The following is a 25,289-nucleotide window of genomic DNA, read 5'->3' as shown; positions in this document are numbered from 1 at the left end:
TCTATTGTTTTTAAAATGCAAATTCTAGAAAGTAAAACTCAATTCTGGTAAATCTTTAGGTCTGATGGTGTTACAGTGTGAGATGTGTCCCAGATGGAGTGGATATCAGATTCCCAAGATGGAGAAGGGTTCATTTGGGACTTTCATGAATATTAAAAGTGAAGAAGAAAAAAAGTGAAATGAAATACACGCATTGTAATATCCTGTCAACTGAAAGGGATGTTGCCTTTTTGAGGGACAGTTGAGGATATTACCAAAACCTGTGGGTGTGGCCTTCCTAGTCATACAATTTTCCCCTCCTATAGGCTCACCTAATCCTGTAAATCCACAGGGAGTAATCAGCAAGAGAAAGGGTTTGGGGAAAGTTGTTTTTGTCTTCTTTGAAAGTCTCCTTTTAATTTATCTTTAAAATAAAGACTGTTGTAAGACTGGAATACTTAATATATGCATAGTGCCTGACAGACGGGAGGTGTTTAAAAAACTCCTGTTGTACAGAGCTCCACATCTAGGCAGTTCCGAGGCGCTCCCCCAGGCCCTGGCACTTGAACCTATCCCTCTTCCTGAAAGGTTTTTACCTTTCTTGTTGACTCACAGTGATACTTTGTATACAGCACATTTAAGACAGAAAATGAGCCAAAAACTTGTTCCACCCACAATGACTGTGAATCCATGAATCAAAACACATTCAGCCAGTTCTGTTAATAAGAAAAGGGCAGGGTTTCTGCTAGGACAGCCCAGCAGGTACATAATCAGCTATATAACCTGATGATATGGGATTGAAAGCTAAGATTTTGTGGTCCAGAGCTAAGCTCCAGACCTGGTCTCCTGAAAAAGAGGGCCTGTCATATGCTGATTTTTCTGGGATACTGCACTGGAAATTGAGGCAGCACCTATTGGTGGGGAAACACACACACACACACACACACACACACACACACACACACACTGCTTGACATCAGAAGACCCGAAGATTGGAAGGAACCCAACTCAACTAGAATCTTTCTCTGCAGGACCAGACAATACACAATCTGGTAAGTTCTAATTGAGGATCAGGGGATGAATAAGAAGAGAAGATTAGTATGGTCACAGACAGAAATGTTCAGGATGAAAACTGAATAGAATAAATACAAGGCTTTGTTTTGTTTTTAGCATAATTTGACCCCAAAAGAAGGTAGCACTTCTTCCCAAAGTTCTCCTTAATAAAGGAGAATTTCTGACAACAACATGCCAGCGTGGAAGGCTAGGGATGTATCTCTGATGCACCTGTATCCAGGTCCATTTTCCAAAAATCTTCTGTTCCCATTACTTTCTGTCGTCCACTGATCTCTTCCATGGCCCACATTAGATGGAACTGAAAGTCACATCAAGGATTTTATAGAAACTGTTGAAAATTCTGTTTCTAGTCAACCAATAAGTATTTAATAAGCATTCAATAAACATTCAAAAACCAAATTCTGTACAACTGCGAAACCCCATTCTTATTTGCCTCTTTGTGGCCTGCAAAATGCACTTTACATTTTCCCCTTTTCCACCTATTAAATATTAATTCACGGCTTCATCTATAGTATGCTGGTTTCAATTTCCACCTATACACAGATAACTCATTTACATCTCTGGGGCAGGTCTAAGCTCTAAGCTCCAAACTATAGAACTGTCTGGGGGTGGCTGGTTCTTCCAAGGTTTGTTTGGTTTTTTTTAACATTTATTTATTTTTGAGAGACAAAGCCCGAGCAGAGGAGGGGCAGAGAGAGAGGGAGACACAGAATCCGAAGCAGGCTCCAGGCTCTGAGCTGTCAGCACAGAGCCCGACACAGGGCTCGAGCCCACGAACTATGAGCTCGTGACCTGAGCCGAAGTCGGACGCTTAACCGACTGAGACACCCAGGCGCCCCTTTATGAATCTTTTTTATCCTTTTTTTCAGCTTTACTGAAAAAATTTGTAATTGACAAGTAAATATTGTATATGTTTAAGGCACACAACTTGATATTTTGATATACATTGTGAAATGATTTCCACAATCTATGCATATTCGTCACCTGACATAATTCCCTGTGTGTGTGGTGAGCACACTTAAGATCTATCCTGTTAGCATATTTCAAGTATACAATACAATATTGTTAACTATAGTCACCATGCTGTACGTTAGATCTCCAGGATTTTTCTAACAAAAACTTTGAACCTTTAGACTGACATCACCCCCCTTCCTCCTTCCTCTAGCCCCTGTCCACCACCATCATACTCTCTGCTTCTATAAGTACGCCTGTTTTAGATTTCATATATAAGTGAGATTCTGCAGTATTCGTTTTTCTGTGTGTTTTCTTACTTCGCATAATGTCATTCAGATCATCCATGTTGTTGCAAAGAGCAGAATTTTGGGGGTTTTAAAGCTAAAAAATACTCCATTTGTGTGTGTGTATGTAAATCTCACAACGTCTTCATTCACTCAACCACTGACGGACATTTAGGTTGTTTCTAGATCTTGGCTATTGTGTATAATGCTGCAGTAAATGTGGGAATGCAGATAGCTCTTTGAAATACTGTTTCATTTCCTTTGGATATATGCCCATAAGTGGGATTGCTGGATTTTAAGGTAGTTCTATTTTTAAGTTTTTGAGGAACTTTCATACTGTCTTTCATAATGTCTTTCCTAGTTTACCTTCCCACCAACAGTATGCAAGAATTCCAATTTCTCCATATATACACAACCCACACTTGTTAATTTTTGTCTTTTTGATAACAGCCGTTCTACCAGGTGTGAGATGACATCTTATTGTGCTTTTGATTTTTATATCCCTGCTGATTAGTGATCTTAAGCACTTTTTCATATACTTGTTGGACATTTGTATGCCTTCTTTGAAGAAATGTCTACTCAGGTCCTTTGCCCATTTTAAATTTTTTAATGTCCATTCATTTTTGAGAGAGACAGAGAGACAGGGAGAGACAGTGTGAGTGGGGGAGCGGCAGAGAGAGAGAGAGACACAGAATCTGAAGCAGGCTCCAGGCTCTGAACTGTCAGCACAGAGGCCGACATGGGGCTCGAACCCACAAACCGTGAGATCATGATGTGAGCCAAAGTCTGACACTTACCTGACTGAGCCAGCCAGGCGCTCCCCTTTGCCCATTTTTTTAATTGACTTCTTTGGTTTTTGCAATTGAGTTGTGTGAATTCTTTACATATTTTCGATATTGACCCTTTATCAGACAGATGATTTGCAAATATTTTCTCCCACTGTATAGGTTTCCTTTTCACTCTTTTGGTTTGTTTCCTTTGCTATGCAAAAGCCTTTCATAGTTCAGTGCAATCCCACTTCTTTTGCTTTTGTTGTCTGTGCTTTGGGTGTCCTATCTGTGAGACCAGTGCCAAGACCAATCTCCTGGAGCTTTTCCCCTATCTTTTCTTCTAGTAACTTTGGAGTTTCAGGTCTTATATTTAGGTCTTTAATCCAGTTTGAGTTGACTTTTGTGAATAGTGTAAGGTTAAGGGTCCAATTCCATTCTTTTGCACGGGCATATCCAGTTTTACCAGCACCATTTGTTGAAGCGACTATTGTTGAAGAGGCTATCCTTTCCCGATTGGGTATTCTTGGCACTCTTGTTGACTTTCAGTTGACCATAAGTTTATTATAAGATGTGACTCTATCTGTTCCTTTGGCCTTTATGCCTGTTTTTATTGCAGTACTATATTGCCTTGATTACTACAACCTTGTATTTGAAATCAGAAAGTGTGATACCTCCAGCTTTGTTCTTTCTCAACATTGCTTTGGCAATTTGGGGGAGGTTGTGGTTCCATGCAAATTTTAGAATTTTTTTTTTCTGTAAAGAATAGCATTGAGACTTTGATAGGCATTGCACTGAATTTGTGGATCACTTTGGGTTGTATAGAAATTTTAACAATTTGAAGTCTTCTGATCCATGAACATGGGATGTCCTTCCACCTGTTTGTCTTAATTCCTTCAATCAATATTTTGTAGTTTTCCGTACCTAAGTCTTTCAGCACCTTAGTTAAGTTTATTCCCAAGTATTTCATTCTTTTTGGTGCAATGTAAGTGGGATTGTTTTCCTAATTTCCATTTCAGATAGTATGTTGTTAGATATACAACTGTTATTTGTATGTTGATTTTGTATCCTACAACTTTACTGAATTCGATTATTAGTTCTAACAGGTTTTTTTAAATGGGGTCTCCAGAGTTTTCTGTTTATAAGATCTTATCATCTGCAAACAGAGACCATTTTAAATTTTTTTCTGATTTGTGTACTTTAAATTTCTTTCTCTTGCCTAATTGCTCTGGTTAGGACTTCCAGGACTATTATGAATAAAGCGACATCCTTGTCTTGTTCCTGATCTTAGAAAAATGACTTTCAATCTTGAACACTGAATATGATGTTAGCTATGGACTTGTCAAATATTACCTTTATTATGTTGAGGTACATTCCTTTTATAGCTTATTGAGAGTTTTTATCATGAACGGGTATTGAATTTTGTCAAATATTTCTTTTGCATCTATTGAGAGGACTATGTGATTTTCATCTTTTATTCTGCTAATGTGGTTTCTCACATTAATTGGTTTTTGTATTATTTTGTTGAGTCATCCTTGCACCCCAAGGATAAATCCCACTTGGGCATGGTGTATATGCTGTTTTATTCAGTTAGCTAGTATTTTGTTGAACATTTTTACATCTATATTCATCAGGGATATTGACCTGTGGTTTTCTTTTTGTGTAGTTTCTTTTTCTGGCTTTGGTATCAGGATAATGCAGGCCTTATAAAATTAGTCTGACACTGTTCCCTCCTCTTCACATTTTTGGAAAAGTTGAGAAGGATTGGCACTAATTCTTCTTCAAATATTTGGTAGAATTTACCACTGAAGAGGACTGGTCCTGGGCCTTTCTTTGTTGGAAAGTTTTTGATTACTATTTCAATCTTCATACTAGCTGTAGGCTTATCCACAAATTTTTATTTGTAACATTCCCATACAATTTATTCTTTAACCTGTGAGTTATTAGGATAAGTGGATTTCTTTCTTTAGTTCCAATAAATTGGGGGTTAAATTACATTTTTATTATTTATTTAAATTTAATGGCATTGTGATAAAAATGTAATCTGAGTAATATTGATTCTTCATATTTGTGGATACTTGCTCAATGACATGTGTGAGAGAGTGTGAAAAGAATCAGTTGTCTCTCTGTACAGAGTATACAGAGTTTTATATATGCCCATTCAATCAAATTTGATAATTGCATTGTTCATATCTTCTATGAATATCTCTTACGACATTATATGTGATCCATCAATTACTGACCTGTCTAACAACATTTGTTTATATGTTTTGAGGCTTTATTAGGTCCACTCATGTTTTGAGTTATTACATGTTCTTGTTATTATAAAGTGATCCCATTCTACCCTTATAATGTTTACTGAGTCGAATCTATTTTGTCTGATATGGATATGTCCATACAGGTTTTATTTTGGTACTTGCCTGACCTGTATTCTTCTATTCTTTTAGCTTTTATTTACTAATTTTAGTGTTCTAAATTTGTCTCTTTTCTAAAGAGTGTATTTCTGGATTTTGGTTTTTTAAATCGAATCCAACAACTTCTAATTCTTAAGTGAAGAAAAGTTAATCAATTTACACTTACTCCATCTATTGTGTATTTTATTTGTACCATTTTATTTGAACTTTCTATTTTCCCTGCCTTTTCTTCCTCTTCTTTATCATTTATTGGAATAGTCATGTTCTCTTTATTTCTTTTCCCCCCCTCTCCTGGTCTAGAAGTTAAATATTCAATTTCTACTCCTTTACTGGTTATCCTTCAATTTTAAAATGCATACCTGATTTGGGGCACCCGGGTGGCTCAGTCGATTAAGTGTCTGACTCTTGATTTTGGCTCAGGTCATGATCTCACAATTCATGAGTTCGAGCCCCACATCAGGCTCTGCATTAATAGTGCAGAGCATGCTTGGGATTCTCTCTCTCCTTTTCCCTCTCTGTCCCTCCCCGCCTTGCTCTCTCACAATAATTTTTTTAATTCATACTTGATTTAACAAAATGTAAAATTGATTTCTTTGATTGACTTCCTTGTCAAAGAAATACAAGGATATTTAATATTTTAATTCTGACTTCCTTTTAAAAATATTATTCTATTTTCTTCTGGCATCAGTTGTTGCAATTGAAAACACTATTCTCTATATAATAGGCATTCCTTTAAAGATGATTCCCCTCCTGTTGGTGGAAATTTTTAAGCTCTTCTTGTTGTCCTTACTATTTCACAATCTTACTCATATTTGATTACCGGGGCGGGGGGGGGGGGGGGGGGTGGCGCCTGGGTGGCTCAGTCAGTTAAGTGTCTGACTTTGGCCCAGGTCATGATCTCATAGTTTGTGAGTTCAAGCCCCGCGTCAGGCTCTGTGCTGACAGCTTGGAGCCTGGAGCCTGGAGCCTGCTTTGGATTCTGTGTCTCCCTCTCTCTCTCTCTCTGCCCCTCCCCAGCTCATGCTCACACTCTCTCTATCAAAAATAAACAAACTTAAAAAACAAATTAAAAAAAAAATATTTGATTACCTGTGGGTTTGACTCATCTTGTCTATTGTATCTTGACTCTTGCCTTAATCCCATTTTTCTATTTTCTCATATATATGCACATCTGCCACATATATGCGTGTGTGTGTATACACACACACAGAAACACACACGCATAAACAGATGTGTGTATATACATATATGCATATATGTGTGTTTTACTTTATCATCATGTCCTCCATGCATCTTAGTATGTCTATACTATTTTCTATCTGTTTATAGTTCTCTGGTGAATTAGGATTAAGTTCCTAAAATCCACCTTACAGTTCACTAATTCTCACTTAAGCTAGGTCTAGAACTGCTCATCTAATTCATGAGCTCATATCTACAACTATATTTCACCTTAAAGTTTCCTTTTTAATCTTTTTTCCCAATCTGCCCGGTCACTTTATGCTACTTTGTTCTTTTCTCGTGTTTTTTTTTTTATTTATGCTTTTAATATGTCACACACTTCTCTTATAGTCTCTACCTGATTCCTCAATTTTATGGCTTCTATAGATCTACTCCTGATGTACGTTGTGTCTGATGAGCCTCACTGAGGGTGACCTGCTTCCACATGGGCTTTGTATTTTTGGATGGTGAGGTGACCTCACACAGGGCATTGTCTGCATCTCCTGGGTGGCTGTGTTGAATCTATTTTACCCCAAAGAGATTTTACTATTGATCTGCCAGAGTTACATCCAGCCAGACACTCATTTTTACATTAATCCTACCTCCGCTTACAATTCTGCATTTGTCAAACTTTGTTTCACTCTTAGAAAAATGACCAAAGATGCCAAATAACCTCTAAAGAACAGCATAGTCTGGCTGCTACATACTTCCTGAGCCTCGTCTCCCACCCTTCCCACCACTCATTCCGCTCCAGCCATACCGGTTTCTGTCCATCCCTGGAATGGACCAAACAGTCTCCCATCACAAGGCCTTTGTACATGCTCTTTATTCTACTGAGGGAATTGGGTTTCCTCCCCTCTTATTTTGGCTCACTTCTACTCACCTAATATCTCAGTTGATAATCACTCCCTTAAGAAAGACTTCCCTGGTCCCCCAACTGTCCTGACCAAAGAACAAAGAAAACCTATCATAGGTTCTGAGAGCATCAGACGCCTCTCTTTTATGGGACTAATCATGATTTACACATGTGCATGTATTTACTAGTGAAATCATTTGGTAAATAACTGTCTTTCTCACTAGGCTGCAAGCCCCAAGAGATCAGAGACCATTCCTACTTTTGTTCACCATGGTATTGCCAATTCCCGGCACAGGGCCTAGCCTGTCATAGGCGCTTGTTAAAATTCTGCTGAATGAATGAGTAAATAAATGAATGAACAGGTCAATTTATAGAGGATCACTTTCCCTAGTAATCATCTCTCTCCTCTTAAGCACTGGTCTTTGTTTCTTGTACAATTGCTGGTGGAGATCCTGTGTTCAGTGTCTGTGCCGACACTGAAAATCTTTAAGAAGCATGAGAACACCATCCAGGGTGATGACTACCCATTCAAACTCCTCACACTTAGCCGAAGGATTGACTTTCTTATTTTACTAGTGATTCATAGTCCACCCAGCACAACGAGGCCGGCTTCCGGGTTTATTATTTTGCCATCTCAGCCCACTCTCATGAAGGTGATTCTCTTGTCCTATTTCAGTCACAGTAAGATTGTATAGAATTTTCAGAGGCATGAGTTTTGCAGCACTGAGCTTAGGCAATTCACAGACACATAAAGCCCTTCTCTACAATTTCTCTACACAAATTGTACAGTTTGGCTGGCTTCATCTTGACCACAGAGGCATAAGAACGTGTATCTGTTTGCCCTTTGGAGAGGAAATTCTTCTCTTTGCCACTTCCGTAACCTGAACCAGGTGCTTGTTTATTTCCCCCTGATTCTGCTAAGGTCTCATGGCCTAGATATCTTATCGCTATCCTCCAAAGATCACCTGCTAGATACATATTTGCCTAAGAAGGACTTAAGGCCCATGCCAGCTAAAGCACATATTTGTGTACATGCACTAATCACTGTGCATACATGACAAAGGCCTAAATCTCTGGGAAGTACTCAAATCATTGTCAACTCTCTCTGAATGACATATTAGAACCCATTTAATCCCTTCTGTAAGAGCAGAAGGAGCCCATAAAAAGAATCCAGCTTGTCCTCACAGTTCTCTGAGAGCACAATGAGTGACACATGTACATGTAATTGATTCTCTGGATCCCCGAACCGGCCCCCCTTTATTTCCCAGGACCCATGCTTCCTCCACGTTGCCTTGCTTCCCCAACTTCTTCCCCTCGCTCTCTTGGTCGTCTCCCTGTCTGACAAACAGAAGTCATTTGCTGATGTATACATGGCACTGTCCTGACTCATTCTGAGCCTCAGAGCCTTGAGCAGCCACAGGGGCCACCTAGCCACACCACTCTTTTGGTAGATGTTGGCTCTACCTTCAGCACAGACGGGGATCGGATCCCACCTCACTGCTCCTGTGCCAGCACCCTGGCCCCATCCGCCGTCAGCTGTCACTCAGGTCACTGCGGTCCCTCCTCGCTAGCCCCCTGACTAGCACTCTCACTGCCTCACTGCGTCTGTGGGCAACAGCAACACAGGCGCCTTTTCAAAAGAGGAGTCCCATAGGGCGCCTGGGTGGCTCGGTCGGTTGAGCGGCCGACTTCGGCTCAGGTCACGATCTCATGGCTCGTGAGTTCAAGCCCTGCGTCAGGCTCTGTGCTGACAGCTTGGAGCCTGGAGCCTGCTTCAGATTCTGGGTCTCCCTCTCTCTCTCTCTCTCTCTGCCCTCTCCTGCTCACGCTGTCTCTCTCTGTCTCTCAAAAATAAATAAAATAAACATTAAAAATTAAAAAAAAAAAACAAAAAAAAACAAAAGAGGAGTCCCATCTGTCACTCCGACAGCTTTCAACCCCACCTCAAGGACAAACGACGTGGTAATAAAGACCAGCAAGGGCCTGCCCCAACTGCCCCTCCCTTTCTGATAAGTCTCTCACGTCCTGCACCTGTTCACCTGCCACGTATCTTCCTGTCGGACTTCACTCTTGCTCATTCCTCTGCCTGAAACCCTTTTTCCCAAATAGCCACGTCGTTCCCTCCTCCCCACCTTGTTCCAGCTCAAGTCTTTGTTCACAGGTCACTTCCCCGTGGGGCCCTCACTCTCTGATGGCCAACACGGCCACCACCTCTACCACCACCGTGGATTTGTGCCATATACCTAACCTTCTCTCAGGCCCTTCTGCTGACGATAGCATTGAGCACTTTCTGGGCCTGGAGGGTGCCCTTGGCGTGGGGGTGGAGAGATACACAGGCTTTTCTACTCTAGCCATAAAGAGCAATGAACTTCACAGCAGTGCTTCCCTCCAAAGCCCAGGCTGTGTTTAGAATACCAAAATTGACAAAGTACGATTTAGTCACTACTCTAAGACCTAAGTTAATCTCACATATATGTCCTCTTCCTTAGGAAAAACATCAAGCTCTGTGACAGCTTACCCACTTTCTTCCCCATCTCCACTGAAATCTGTACTCCCCTTCTATCTGTCCCTAGAAACATGTCCTCCATGTTTGAGAATATCAGTAAGAATTTGGTCAAAGAGCTCGGAGACAAAGACCTGACACCTGTGAAACACCTGCTGAACGCCAACAAATTCCGTCAGTTTGCAATTTTACGGAAGAAAAAGAAGACTCTCTCACAGTTCTGGGAACTACCTGATATTCCAGTAGAATACACCCTCATGGACATCCTGGAGCCAAGTTCTTCAGTCCCAGGTATTGCCAACAAGGGCTGGGAGGCAGGGAGTGAAAACATAGGTGCCCAGACAGGTAGTGCACCATGCAAGAATCCCTGAGACACACACACAGGTAAACGTTAGGAGCAGTTTTGCCGAAAGACACTGGGCAAGAACCTATGACTATTTGAGAATCTACTAATATCTGGACCCGAGCATTTATGAGTTCATTTAATACTTCTAGCAGCTTCTTAAGTCAGAAACATTACCCCCAGTTACAGAACAGTGAATTGAAACTTATAAAATAATTTGTTCTAGGTTATGTACCTGGGAACTAGTAAAACGAGAATCCAAACCCAGATCTGTCTGGCTCCACATGCTTAACACTTTCTGCTCCAGCATGCTGCCTCCTGGGGCCAGATGCTGCACCTGCTGCAGAGGAAAGATGATGTCATGGGTCTCCTTGACCAGGGCACACACGATGTCACCATGTCTCAGGGTTTGAGATGACATCGCTGTTATCCGACCCTTGGGTTGATTCAAACATTTGTCCTCAGCAGTAATTTACACTTAAAACATTATTTTGTCGGGAATGCAAGCTGGTGCAGCCACTCTGGAAAACAGTCTGGAGGTTCCTCAAAAAACTAAAAATACAACTACCCTACGACCCAGCAATTGCACTACTAGACATTTATCCAAGGGATACAGGTGTGCTGTTTTGAAGGGACACATAAACCCCCATGTTTATGGCAGCACTATCAACAATAGCCAAAGTATGGAAAGAGCCCAAATGTCCATCGATGGGTGAATGGATAAAGAAGATGTGGTATATATATACAATGGAGTATTACTAGGCAATCAGAAAGAATGAAATCTTGCCATTTGCAACTACATGGATGGAAATGGAGGGTATTATGCTAAGTGAAATTAGTCAGAGAAAGACAAAAATCATACGACTTCACTCATATGAGGCCTTTAAGAGACAAAACAGATGAACATAAGGGAAGGGAAAAATAATATAAAAACAGGGAGGGGGGGACAAAAGAGAAGAGACTCATAAATATGGAGAACAAACTGAGGGTTACGGGAGGGGTTGTGGGGGGGGGATGGGCTAAATGGATAAGGGGCACTAAGGAATGTACTCCTGAAATCATTGTTGCACTATATGCTAACTAATTTGGATATAAATTTAAAAAAATTAAAAATAAGTTAATAAAAAGAAAACAAAAAAACCACATTATTTTGTTAGCTTCTGAAAGATTTCAATAGGTAAGAGGGCTGAAGCAACACAGGACTTGGTCATTCTATCTCCATTCCATTTTCCAACTGTTCCAGAGTAAATTTTTGATTAAACCTGAAGTCCCCTTTTCTGTCCTCAGAAACCGTTATCAAGGGACCATTTATCTTCAGTGACACCATGTTCCGGAAGTACAAGGCTTCTGCAGGTGTGACTGCCATGCTAGAAACGAATGTGTCAGGGGAAGCTACTAAGTGCCATGAAACCTTCCTCCAGTTTCACGCTATTACCTTCCCACCCCAAAACTGGAAAGACCTTCTAAAGAGGTGAGGCCATGGGAGAGGAAGGACTGGTCAACAGAGCCCCTTGGACTCTCTTTGTGGGCAGACACCTAGCAGGCCTTGCTGTTGAGGCTCTGAATGAAGAAAATTACACCGCAGGCAAGCTATGCTGTTCTTCTTGTTCATTCATTCAGCGAATAATTATTAGTCACTTAATACATATTTATTAAAACAGCAATTACCCATTACTGCACTATCATGTGCTACCCATCTCTACCCTAAAGCCGCTCATATTTAGTGTGGACAGGCAAAGGGCAGGCAGTGAGGAAGAGCGGGCAATAAAAAATAAAGTATTAATTAACAAAGTATTAATTTATGGGAGACAAAGAATTGGAAACTCTCTGTTGACATAAGGTATGAAGTAGTGTCCTGGGATTTCATTTACCTCCAAACGTATAGGCAAAGGCGGGTATCAAACGATCTCTTAAGAGCTCAACGAAGAACTTAAGTCTTTACTGCCTTCTAAAAACAGTCAACTTCAGGGTGCCTGGGCAGCTCCATTGGTTAAGCGTCTGTCTCTTGGCCTCAGCTCAGATCATTATCTCACAGTTTGTGGGATTGAGCCCCTTGTGGAGCTCTGTGCTGACACCACTGAGCCTGCTTGGGAATCTGTCTCACTCTCCCTCTCTCTCTGCCCCTCCCCAGCTTGCTGGTGCTCTCTCTCTCTAAATAAATAAATAAATTTAAAATAAATAAATAAGTAAAAACAGAAATGCCAACTTAAATAATGTGTTTACAAACCCAACAAATTGTTAAGAAAGCAACAAGTTAAAAATCACAGACTGCTTAAAGACTAAAAGTTACTTTCACAGGGCATTGGACAATTTCCGTATTCCTGAGTTCTTACAAGGCCCTTATTAACAATAACATTTGCAAAGACTGTTTATGGTGCAAAAGAGTATCTGAGATTCTTTAGCTGCTCAGAAAGAAAAAGAAATTCTCAGTATTTCAGCAAAGAGGCAGTTTCTAGGATACATTTTAATTAGCTAGCTCCAAGTGAAATAAGTAAGCCTGAGGTCAGACCTTTAATGGAAAAAAAAAAAAAAAAAAGGCAGTTGGCTATTTCTAATAGAGGGGATGTGGGCATGTCATGTATTCAGCTCCGAAGGCACTTACAGATCATGACAGGAGCTCTGGAGATATGAAACAGGACGAGGTCAAAGAGATGCTGAAGGTGGTCGGTTTAGGTTTCTCTCTGGTGCTAACAGTTGAGCTCAAACCTAAAGAATGAAAGAAGCAAGCAAGAGGAAAAGGGTCTGAATTAGAGCTGAAAGGCCCTGGGACAGGACAGAGCTGGGTGTTTCCAAGAGGAGGGGGAGGCCAGGGAAGCGTAAGCTTCGTCAACAAGGATGAAGGTGATGTAAAGTGAAGGTTGGGAGGTAAGCAGAGTCAGATGACACACTCCTTGCCCAAATGTTAAGAAGCCTGCATTTCTCTCCAAGGGCACTGGATGGTCAGTGACCTCCTGCCCTGAAAGGCAAATTTAAGGGTCTCTCAGTATTCCACATGGCTGTCACCAGGGCACCAAGCAGGGTGGGGCCTGGAGCAGAACAGAGTTGAGTCTCAGCACTGCAGACCTTCCACATCTCCCCCAACTTACATCTTCAAGTCAAGCTCTACCAAGCCCCCTACTAAGGACGGTCGACCCATAAAGCCCATCTGCGCTAGTCATGAAAAATCACCCAGCACCTGCCCTCCTTCATCACACTTTATCCGCCTGCTCCACATGGGCACGTGTGCTGTGTGTACCCAGCTTTGACAACAGGGCCTCCTAAGCACTGGTCTCCATCACCTGGACTCATCTACTTTGAGCCTCTTCTGCTGAGAGCCCCTGGTACTGGAAATGTACAAACTACCCTAACATGACCAATATAATTTTGGAAAATGTAAATGGCTCTTCATAATATGGTATGCATACTGTCATACCATACCCGTCAGAGAATGGGGACCCCTCCACCATGCACATCAGAGAAGATGTTCTGTTGCCCTAAACAACCTAACCTATAAGCCAGTATCTTCCTACCCATGGAGAACTCACCTATCAAATTCCAAATGCTCTGTACCCCATCCAGGGTCTTAGAAGAGTAATCCACAACGAGCCAAGAAGGCCTGCCTTTCCCGGGGGCGCCTGGGTGGCTCTGTCAGTTAAGCATCTGACACTAGATTCCAGCTCAGATCATGACCTCACGGTCGTGGGATCAAGCCCCACGTCAGGCTCTGCACTGACAACGTGGAGCCTGCTTGGGATTCTCTCTCTGCCCCTCCCCCACTTGCATGCATGCACTCTCTCAATATAAATTAATAAGCATTTTAAAAAAAAGGCATCCCTTTCCCACTGTGACCTTTCTCTTCCCACCTACCTCAGGAAAGTGTTGGATCAGGAGCTGCTGTTTCTGAGGAAGTGCCGGGGCAGAGATGACAATCTCTATGTGGTGACAGAGGCCGTGGAACTGATCAACAGCACTGTGCTGCATGACAGCAGCAGTGTGAACGTTTTGGGAAAATGCTTTATCCCTTGGATGACTTCTGTCAAGGTACACGGTTGTCTGAAGTGGGATGGGGACACCAAGAGCACAGCCAGCCCCACCCCACTTCCCAGGGGCTCTGCATCTTATTAGGGCCTGTCTCTGGGGGTTGGGATGAATGGGGTCATTATTTCCCACTTCTCATGTGCCAAGGAATCCTGACTCCAGACCCGAGAGTATATTCTAACATGCTCGTTTTAGTATTTTAATATATGAGGTTATTCAATATCAATAAAATAGAAATAGATTTAATTATTTGCAATTATATTTTGCTTTGGTTAAACGATCGGTTTTGGATACTCTAAAAATATGATTGTTGGGGCGCCTGGGTGGCTCAGTTGGCTGAGCGTCTGGTTTCAGTTCTGGTCATGATCTCACAGTTCGTGAGTTCAAGCCCTGTGTTGGTCTCTGCACTGCCAGTGTGGAACCTGCTGGGGATTCTCTCTTTCCCTCCCTCTCTCTCTGTTCCTCCCCCACTTACACTCTCTCTCTCCAAATAAATAAATAAACTTAAAAGATATATATGTATGGTTGCTATACTACATACATGTGCAGCTTTATGGCTGGAAGAAACAAGGGGCCAGATACAATACAAAACCTCAGCAGTTCAAACATCCTAAATACTGTGATACCCTGAGTAGAAAGTGTTCCGTATTAAGATTAAATATCTCCAAGCACATATGATGTACATAACTTACAATCATCACAATTAAAAAAAAAAAAAGTTTAAAACAAAGCAGTTCATCAAATATTTACTCAACATGAACTGTGACTCAGGGACATATAAAGTGTGTGTGTGTGTGTGTGTGTGTTATAATGGACATTTACACAAAATATATTTTATATGTAATATGTCCTCACTGAAGAGATTTAGGAACCAAAAAAACAAAACAAGACAAAATGGAGATGTGAGCTAACTTTCACAAGATCTGTGTATTAACCCTAGAGGAGAGCAAGGCGCCACCCAGTGGACAAAGAAGTTTGAAACCAAACTTTACTCCAGTTTGGAGGGTATGTCCACGACCGGCTGTTTTCACATCAGTTTCGGTGTGCTGATGGGGTTCTGGGAGAACAGGAGAACACCCTGAGGCATTTTGCAGAGGGCGAATGCTCAGCTGTGCGTCTGGCCTATGCCCCAGGTGTTCACAGCAGGTGCCGGTTCTAAGCATCGCTCCTGGGCTGTGATGTTGTTAAACGGTTTGTAGATTCCCAGCTGTGTCAGCGTTTTCCCACACCATTGCTTTGCACTGCACTCTCTTAGTTGACATTGGACTCACCAGGACATTCTTCTCATCAAAGAGTAGGGCTGAATTCTGGAGAAGCCATTTACTCACTAGGCTGCCTGAGGTCATTATTCATGTTTCTGACATAGGGTCCCTCATCCATAAAATTAAAATATAACACCTACACCTACAGGGGTGCCTGGGTGGCTCAGTCAGTTGAGCATCTGACTCTTGATTTCGGTTCAGGTCATGATCTCAGGGTTTGTGGAATCAAGCCCTGTGCTGGGCTCTACACTGACAACACAGAGCCTGCTTGGGATTCTCTCTCTCCCTCTCTGTCTCTCCCTCACTTGCTCTCTCTCTCTCAAAATAAATAAACTTAAAAAAAAAAAACTACTTAAAATATGGGGCACCTGGGTGGCTCAGTCGGTTGAGTGTCCGACTTCGGCTCAGGTCATGATCTCACAGTTCGTGAGTTCGAGCCCCACATCAGGCTCTCTGCTGACAGCTCAAAGCCTGGAGCCTGCTTCGGATTCTGTGTCTCCCTCCCTCTCTGCCCCTCCCCTATTCATGATCTGTCTCGGTCTCTCAAAGATAAATAAACATTAAAAATTAATAAATTTTTAAAAACTACTTAAAATATAACTCCTACATAAAAGTCCATGATAATACATATGAACAGTCGATCAGGTCTCCAGAATACAGTAATTACTACTCAGTGTGATGGTTAATTTTATGTTGCCAACATGACTGGTCCATGAGGTACACAGTTTTTGGTTCAAGGTTATTCTAGGTGTGCCTGTATGTTTCTGGATGAGATTTGAACGGGTAGACTGGTAAAGCAGATTATCTTCCCCAATGCAGGCAGGCCTCATCCAGTCCACCGAAGTTCTGAATGAAACAAAAGGTGGAGAAAGACTTGAGTTCACTCTCCGCCTAAGTATCTTTCAGCTGGGACGCTGCTCTACCATCAGACTCTGACTTGCACTCCTGCTTCTAAGGCCTTTAAATTCAGACTGGAACTATACCATTAGTTCTCCTGGGTCTGTACATCTTGGGATTTTTCTTTCTATGAATTTTTTTTAAGTTTTTATTATTTGAGATTTGAGAGAGAGCACACGTGTGAGTGGGGGAGGGGCAGAGAGAGAGGGAGAGAGAGAATCTCACCCAGGCTCCCCACAGTCAGTGCAGAGGCGGACATGGGTGGGGCTCAAACACAAACTGTCAGACCATGACCCAAGCTGAAGCCACGAGTTGACACTTAACTGACTGAGCCACCCAGAAACCCCTTAAAAATTTTTTTATGCTTATTTATTTTTGAGACAGACAGGGAGACAGAGAGAGAGACAGAGCGTGAGTGGGGGAGAGACAGAGGGAGGAGACACAGAATCCCAAGCAGGCTCCGCACTGTCAGCACAGAGCCTGACACGGGGCTCGAACTCACGAACCATGAGATCATGACCTGAGCCAAAGCCAGACACTTAGCTGACTGAGCCACCCAGGTGCCCCTGGGACTTTTCAACCTTTATAATTGCATGAACAGATCCCTTACAATAAATCCCTTTAGAAATATAGATATATAGACAGAAAGCTTATTGGTTCTATTTTTCTACAGACTAATATACTCAGTAAAGTTTGTTCAGCTTTTCACTTGATTGTAAGACAGAGTGGCAACTTCTAAGCGCTTTACAGTATGCCAGCACAGAAACCAGAAGTCTAATTTTTTTTAAAATAGGAAAGCCAAAAAATAAAATCAAAGACATTTCCCCAAAAAAAGTAAGCAGAAAAAGAGGAGAATATTAATATTAAAGTTTAGAGTATTAGTCCAAACATACAACATCTGAAAAAGAGGAGTTCCAGAACTAACAGAGACACAATAAAAGAAGGAAGATCATCCAAAAAAATAATACAACAAAGGTGAGGAGACCAGAGGAATGTGTTTCCAGGTGAAAGGACCAAACAGGAGGCATAATTTAATGGGTCAACATATACCACAGATCATAAGTGCGAATTATCAGGATACCTGCCTCAAAAAGAAAAGCATGGGGGCGCCTGGGTGGCTCAGTCGGTTAAGCGGCCAACTTCGGCTCAGGTCATGATCTCGCGGTCCATGAGTTCGGGCCCAGCGTCGGGCTCTGTGCTGACAGCTCAGAGCCTGGAGCCTGTTTCAGATTCTGTGTCTCCCTCTCTCTGACCCTCCCCCGTTAATGCTCTGTCTCTCTCTGTCTCAAAAATAAATAAACGTTAAAAAAAATTTTTTTTTAAAGTCTCTGTTTTGTCCCCCTCCGTTTTTATATTTGTTTTGCTTCCCTTCCCTTACGTTCATCTGTTTTGTCTCTTAAAGTCCTCATATGAGTGAAGTCATATGATTTTTGTCTTTCTCTGACTAATTGCACTTAGCATAATACCCTCTAGTTCCAGTTCCATCCACGTAGTTGCAAATGGCAAGGTTTCATTCTTTTTCATGGCTGAGTAATACTTCATGGTATTTATATACCACATCTTCTTTATCCATTCATCCATCGATGGACATTTGGGCTCTTTCCATACTTTGGCTACTGTTGATAGTGCTGGTATAAACATGGGGGTGCATGTGCCCCTTTGAAACAGCACACCCATATCCGGTGGATAAATGTCTAGTAGTGCAATTGCTGGGTCATAGGGTAGTTCTATTTTTAGTTTTTTGAGGAACCTCCATACTGTTTTCCAGAGTGGCTGTACCAGTTTGCATTCCCACCACCAGTGCAAAAATAGATCTATTTGAGTTTTAAGATCACATGTACATGGGACCACATTGCCTGATTTCTCTCTCCAGGGTCAAGGCCAGGGAGAGGGTCTCAAAGTGAGAGAGAAGATGTTGACTCTGCCAGAGGGCACCGTGATCGCCTATAAGAAGAAGCAGCTGATTTTCGAGAACAATGGCTGGGGTAAGCAGAGGCTGAAAGGGGAAGATGGGGAGGGGGCGTCCGCTTCTCCGGAGAAGAGAAAGAGAGGGAAAGGGCCAGCAGCTGGCATCCACTTGCCGCTCTGTGCAGCAGGCCGAGAAACACCTCCCCACTGTGGGGGCACACACATCCCACCACCAAAGCCACCTCCCAGCACGGCTGACTGACAGAAACGCTGCTCTGGGAAGATACAGAGATAGTCTCCCGTGTGGACGGGGACGAAGGGGGGTCCGGCGTGGAGGTGTCCTTGGCACCAGGCCAAGGGCAGCCCCAACCCCATCATCTCCATTCATTCCAGTGTCCACTTAAGCCGCTCTCAGCAGCTGGCCTGGGGGAGCCACAGGGCGCTCCCCAGGGTACCCATAACCTCGGGAGAAAGCCCAGGAGATAGCCGCAAGATCCCAAACAAACCGGCAGACACAATGCCCCAGGAACATAAGGCAGGGTTGTATCTACATCTCTCCCTCCCTCGCTCTTGGGCCTCAGTGCCCCAGCACACGCACACACTTCGGGTTCTGACTCCACATGGGCAAACCATTTGCATCAAACAGCAACTATACCCCTGGATGGAATGGGGAGCGCTGAAGACACAACCAGCCTCCCCCAATTTAAGTTCCAGGAAGAGGTGAGCCTGATACAGCTAGGGTCCAGCTCCTCAGGGATCAGGGGATGCCGTTCCCTTCTCCCCTCCACCCCCAGACATGCACACGCGTGCGCACACACACACACACACACACACACACACACACACACACTTCTGTCTATAATATCCTCCCTCGAACATCTTGTCTCAGCATTTCTTAGGTGCAGCATGAAATCACCCAGGAAGGGGGCAGGACTGGGAGCAGACAGGTGAGGGAGGAGACCTCACGAGAGTAAGACTAAGGGCACCAGACAGACAATCCTACCCAAAGAAGGATGGACAAAGCCAACTGCCTTTACCTTACAGAGGAAGTTCTCCAGTGTCAGCACAGTGATCAGCCCAGGTGCTCATTCAAAAGGCAGGCTCCAGGCTCTGTTCAGAGAGTCTGATTCAGAAGGTAGAATTAGGTCAGGGGCTCTGAGTTTGAGCCAGCATCACAGATGAATCTGGTGGAGGCGTCCCCTGGCCACACTGAGAAAAGCTGCCAGGCTGGGTGTGGAGGAGGAAGCCTGGGGGCTGCAGGCAGGGGCTGGGAAACAGTCCAGCAGGATTAACCTCAGCTCTCCTGGCCTGACTTCTTCCCACCCAGATATCCTCATCTCAGATGATGACACGCAGAAAACCTTTCCAGAAGGTGAGTTTCAGAGCTGGACAGGTTCTCTGCCTAGACGCAGGCCCTGCTGAGCACTGACTCCCTTCGGATGCTAGTAAGGGCTCAGCCCCCACAGACCCACAGGGAAACCTTTCCAGCCAAGCTTCTCCATCACTTCCTCCTCTCCCCTGCCTTTGACCCTGGCACCGGCCCCTGGCCACAATTCCCCTTTGAACTGTGAGGTGGGGTTGTGGGTGTGCTGCCTAAGGTCTCCATATGCCTAGGCTCTGAATCAACTGAAGGAGTGAAAAGAGGTAAGAAATCTGGGGGAGGAGGAGGAGAAAGCTGGAAAGAGGAGGGAGAGGTTGGGAGGAGGAAGGGGAGAATGGAGACTAAGGCTTTGTGAATGAGCACTTCTCTTTCTCTTTCCAGAGAGAATGCTACGAATGATGAAGACATCAAGTGAGTGGGTGATTTTAGAGACAGGAAGGTGGGACTTGATCCCTCCATGAGGCCACTTTGCACAAACGCCCCACACAGTTGCCTCTGCTGTCCATGCCTGAGGCAGGAGGATCTGGCCTCTGGGCAAAGGGCAGGAATAGATGGAAAGGAGCTGACGGGGGGGGGGGGGGGGGGGGGGGGGGGGTGGTGGCTAGGCAGGGAGCAGAAGGCCAGAGAAACCAAATGTCTTCAGAAGCTAACTCTTGGTGGGGGTATAATTTCTCTTTTAGTTGCTGTGAACAATGGTCCCCTGTACACAATGAGTATATCTGATGTAAGGAAGCCTCTGGATCTTGTGCTGCACTCACCTGGTAAGCAGGGTAGATTTCCCCGGCCTTTGCCACCACTGCCCTAGGGACTGGCTCTAGTTTTTGTGGAATAGGAAGGATCCAGGAAGGCCAGGAGGTGAAGGGATCCATCCGAATTGGGGCAGAAAGAGGTCTAGCAAGAGGGAGGAGGTGATGAGAGGCCAGAACCCTCCCAAGTGTCTCAAAAAGCAAATTTGAGCATGAGAAAAGAGATGATTCCTTGTGATTCTCTTTCCAGGAAGAATACAGAGAGTCCTTTGGCAAGGTGAGTGTTTATTAAGAGGGAATCCAGGGCCTCCAGGGTAGGGAATTGCAGAGCTGAGAGCCCTGACTGGAGTTTCCATGCAACTCAGAAAACTGAGGTCTACTTCCAAACTTACACTTTGGTCAGCTCCACTGATTCATTCCTTCGTTTGTTTGGGCATACCTGCAACAAACTTTTATTAAGAACTTACTGGGCAACAGGCATTATTCTTTTTTTTTTTTTTAATTTTTTTTTTCAACTTTTTTTTATTTATTTTTTTGGGGACAGAGAGAGACAGAGCATGAATGGGGGAGGGGCAGAGAGAGAGGGAGACACAGAATCGGAAACAGGCTCCAGGCTCTGAGCCATCAGCCCAGAGCCCGACGCGGGGCTCGAACTCACGGACCGCGAGATCGTGACCTGGCTGAAGTCGGACGCTTAACCGACTGCGCCACCCAGGCGCCCCCAGGCATTATTCTAAGTACTAGGGATACAGCAGTGAACCAAACAGAAATGCCAGTGTCATTGCACGTCCGTTCTAGTGACCTCTCACTCAGCAGATCATCTTGAGTGCACCCAAAGTCTCCTCAGACAAGCAGAGAGCCCCCAAATCCATTCCTTGGTTAATTCCATATGGATATAGATGATACAAGTAGAATTACATTATAAGAAGGATGGCTCAAGTCTTCTACCTGGTACTACTCCAAGCATTTTATATACATAAACTCATTTAATCCCTCATAACATCCCCATTTAACAAACGTAGAAACTGAGCCAAGAGCTCAGATCCTCATCTCTAAGAGCCCAACCACAGAATCCATGTTATTTTAGACACGTCCCAGAAATAAGCACCTGGTCATTTTCTTCTACTTCCCATGACCCCTTTCCAGAATCTCCATCTCTGCTCCCTGCATTCTGCTCCCCTCATTTCATAGCACTAGGATTGTCTGTTTTCTAGTCTATTATTTCTAGCCTGTTCCCAGAGCTCAAACATGGCATCCATAGAGATGCTTTGGGTTGATAAAAGGGCTCATATTTGATGGGGAGGGGCTTATCATTCTAGGAATGTTGTAATCAAAGAATTATACCCATTTTTGGTTTGATGCTGACGCCTGAGGGCAGATTTCAAGCAACTACATGAGGAGATTTTCCAGGAAATGGAGGCCTTGGCCCAGCTCTCAAAGGACACTCAGGATTCTATATTCCATACTATCCTGAACAAGCTTGGGAACCGAGAGGCTCTGCAGGACCTCACGGACACGGTGAGGAGTTCCTAAAACTACCTAGGGCTGATCAAAGTGGTAAAAGGGGCAGGTTTAGGAAATATGGCTATCAAGATACACAGGGGAGGAGGGATGGGGCAATGCCAGGGGAAAGAGTAGGCTGTCAGCAATCTGGGACACTGGCCCTAGGCACAATGACAAGGCCAGGGGCCAAATATTGGGGCTGCTAGGAATCCCCTGGGACAGGTAAAGAGCCCTGACCCTCCCACCTTGGTTGATCACTTACAGACTTAAAAGACACAGGCAAAATTATATACCAGTAGTAGTTGTAGTAGTAATATCTTATTACTAATAATGTGGGTCTCCTATAGCTGGATGGGAGCCCCTTAGATCTTTTGGATGACTTTGGGGGCACAATCCTAAATGAGATGCAACCGGACACAAGAGACCTATGGATCCAGGCAAGATTCCACATCATCTACCTCCTTGAAGCCATAATGGGTAAGAATGATCTGGGGGGAAATGTAGGAAAGTCACAAGTTTGGCCTTCAGACCTCGTGAAAGCTATGGGTTAGACGCCATCTCTCCAAAACCCTTCAAATATCATGATCTTCATCCTCACATATCCCCTCTCTGAAATGTCCAGAGGGTTTAGTGAGATAAATTTGCCACGTGAACAGAGAAACAGTCTGAGGTCTAGAAAGTGACCAGCCCAAGTTCATCCAACAGATCATTATGAGTGGAAGATTCCAGGCTCCAGCCTCAAGATCCCATCCTCTGGACCACATTATGTAGCATTCTAGAGGCATTCCAAGAGTAGAAGGAGGACTTTCCAGTAAAGTGAACTTGACCTTCAAAGTCCAATGGGTGATTCCTCTGCCTCAGAGTTCCCCTCTCATAGGGTCTCCCGGCTCACAGTGGGGAGAGGAAAATCTAACCCTTCATCACTTTCTTTCCCCAAATGTCCCCCTGTTCCCAGTGTTGAGTGACACCCAACATGATCTGCTGGCCCAGTCCATGGAAAAGAGGATCCTGCTCCAGCAGCAGAAGCTGGTGAGATATTCTCAGGGGCTAGTGTCCAGGGAAGAGGGGGAAAGAACCAGAGTTAAGAAGGAATCTGAGGAAGAAGAGATGATGCAGGTTTCTGCCAGGGAGACAGGATCCTGCTCTGGCAACTGGGAAATCCCTGGCTGCATCTCCCTCTGGGCAACAGGCCCAGTGGGTATGAATCTATCAGGAGGGTCTCTGTTTCCATGGCAACCCCTGCTGAGAGCCCCCACGGTTCTAAAATAGCCATATAAGAACCCAGGTTTGGGAACCCAGAGTCCCTGAGTCATATCCCCGCTTTATATACACAGTTACCATTTGGGAATCGCTCTTCTCTCTCCACATACACATATTTAAGGATATATGTGTGTATAGACATATGCATATACATACACACACACTGCACACATGTATGGATATACACACACATCTAATTCCAAATGCCACTATTCTGCAAGGGAAATGTTAATAAAATCATTTAGCAGCTGAGGAAACAATGCTCAGTGATTTCCAATAATGTATCCACAATTACACTGACCATAGGGCATGACCAGGACATGACTCTGGGCCCTCTTGACTCCAAAGCTTTTGTCCCTTTCAGTTACCCTGCATGACCCTCTTGGGACAAATTTTCTCTTCCCGACCTCAAATGCTGACGTGTAACATCTGATACTGGTTATTCTAGGTAAGGAGCATCCTGGAGCCCAACTTCAAATACTGCTGGGACATCCCCTTTACCCTCAAACCCGAGCTCCTTGCCCCACTCCAGGGTGAGGATTTGGCCATCACCTATGGCCTCCTGGAGGAGTGTGGGCTGAAAATGGAACTGAATAGCCCCAGATCAACCTGGCATCTGGAAACCAAGCAGCCCCTGTCTGCCCTGTATGGGACCCTGTCATTGCTGAAGCAGCTGGCAGGAAGTCCAGAGAGGCCTGGCCCCACTCCAGTCTATGCTGAGAGTGTCCCTGATGAGCTCAGGGGGGGTCTAGGGCCACCACGTCTACCGTTCTAGGCAGGATGGAGCCAGGGATCAGTGGAAACTTGAGAGAATGTTCTGAGGTGATAGAAATATCTGTATCTTGATAAAGGTTTATGCAATTGTCAAAACTCATCGAATAGTATCTAAAGATGCGAGCCTGGGTGGTTCATTGGATGAGCATCCGACTTTAGCTCACGTCATGATTTCACAGTTTGTGAGTTTAAGCCCTGCTATGGGCTCTGTGCTGTCAGAGCCTGCTTGGGATCCTTTGTACCCCTCTCTCTCTGCCCCTCTCCTGCTCATGCTCTCTCAAAAATAAATAAACATTAAAAAAAAATGTGAGCATTTCACTATATATAAATGCTACTCCAAAACAATGTAAAAATATATTTGCTCTAGTTAACAATATGCATTCTGAATTGTTTGGGGTGAGGCTAACTGATATCTGTAACTCACTTTGAAATGCATCAAAAAATAAAATAATGAACAGAGAGATCATCACCAAGATTAGATGGTAAAATGTTAAAAATGAGAGGGTTTTTTTTCCATTCTGAAAACATTTTATGTTCAGAATTGCTTCAAAAAATTAACTCCCCAAAATTTATACCTCTGAATTGATCATTATGTGTGACTTTTCCAAATTATGCTTTTTGAGCTATTTTTAAAGGAACATTGAGGGACGCCTGGGTGGCTCAGTCAGTTAAGCGTCCGACTTCAGCTCAGGTCATGATCTCACGGTCCGTGAGTTCGAGCCCCGCGTCAGGCTCTGTGCTGACAGCTCAGAGCTTGGAGCCTGTTTCAGATTCTGTGTCTCCCTCTCTCTGACCCTCCCCCGTTCATGCTCTGTCTCTCTCTGTCTCAAAAATAAATAAACGTTAAAAAAAAATTTTTTTTAAATAAAGGAACATTGAGAGAACAAAAAAAATAAAGGTCTTAGAAATTAAAACTATTATGACATAAATAAAAACTCCATAGAAAAGATCAGAAGGTAAAGTTGAGGAACTTTCCCAAAAAGTAGAGTAAAAAGTCATAAGATGAAAAATAAGAGAAAAAATAAGAAACATAGAAGAGCAGTTTAGGAAGCCTAAGAGCCAGATAAAACAAGCTCCCGCCACCAAAAAAAAAAAAAAAAAGAGAGCGAGAGGACGTACACACACACACACACACACACACAAATGGAA

The 25,289-nt window shown here is 43.6% G+C and overlaps 1 protein-coding gene across 1 annotated transcript; it reads left to right on the top strand.

Annotated features, from left to right (window-relative positions):
• The first annotated feature begins 758 nt into the window (after positions 1 to 758).
• Positions 759 to 24,439, top strand: GSDMC (gasdermin C). The gene is made up of 13 exons (XM_086695963.1): positions 759 to 1,031; positions 10,120 to 10,340; positions 11,680 to 11,863; positions 14,244 to 14,493; positions 18,442 to 18,553; positions 19,804 to 19,848; positions 20,239 to 20,268; positions 20,538 to 20,618; positions 20,854 to 20,880; positions 21,982 to 22,121; positions 22,454 to 22,583; positions 23,062 to 23,135; positions 23,815 to 24,439. The coding sequence occupies exons 2-13, from the start codon at positions 10,124 to 10,126 to the stop codon at positions 24,139 to 24,141; spliced, it is 1,617 nt and encodes a 538-aa protein (XP_086552089.1). The 5' UTR covers positions 759 to 1,031; positions 10,120 to 10,123; the 3' UTR covers positions 24,142 to 24,439.
• Positions 24,440 to 25,289: the final 850 nt, after the last annotated feature.

The sequence above is a fragment of the Puma concolor genome, chromosome F2 (genome assembly GCF_028749965.1).
Source record: "Puma concolor isolate L17-30 chromosome F2, mPumCon1.1.hap2, whole genome shotgun sequence".
NCBI classification, from domain to species: domain Eukaryota; kingdom Metazoa; phylum Chordata; class Mammalia; order Carnivora; family Felidae; genus Puma; species Puma concolor.
The sequence above is the reverse complement of the archived record's forward strand: the minus strand, read 5'-3'. Positions and strand labels throughout refer to the sequence as shown.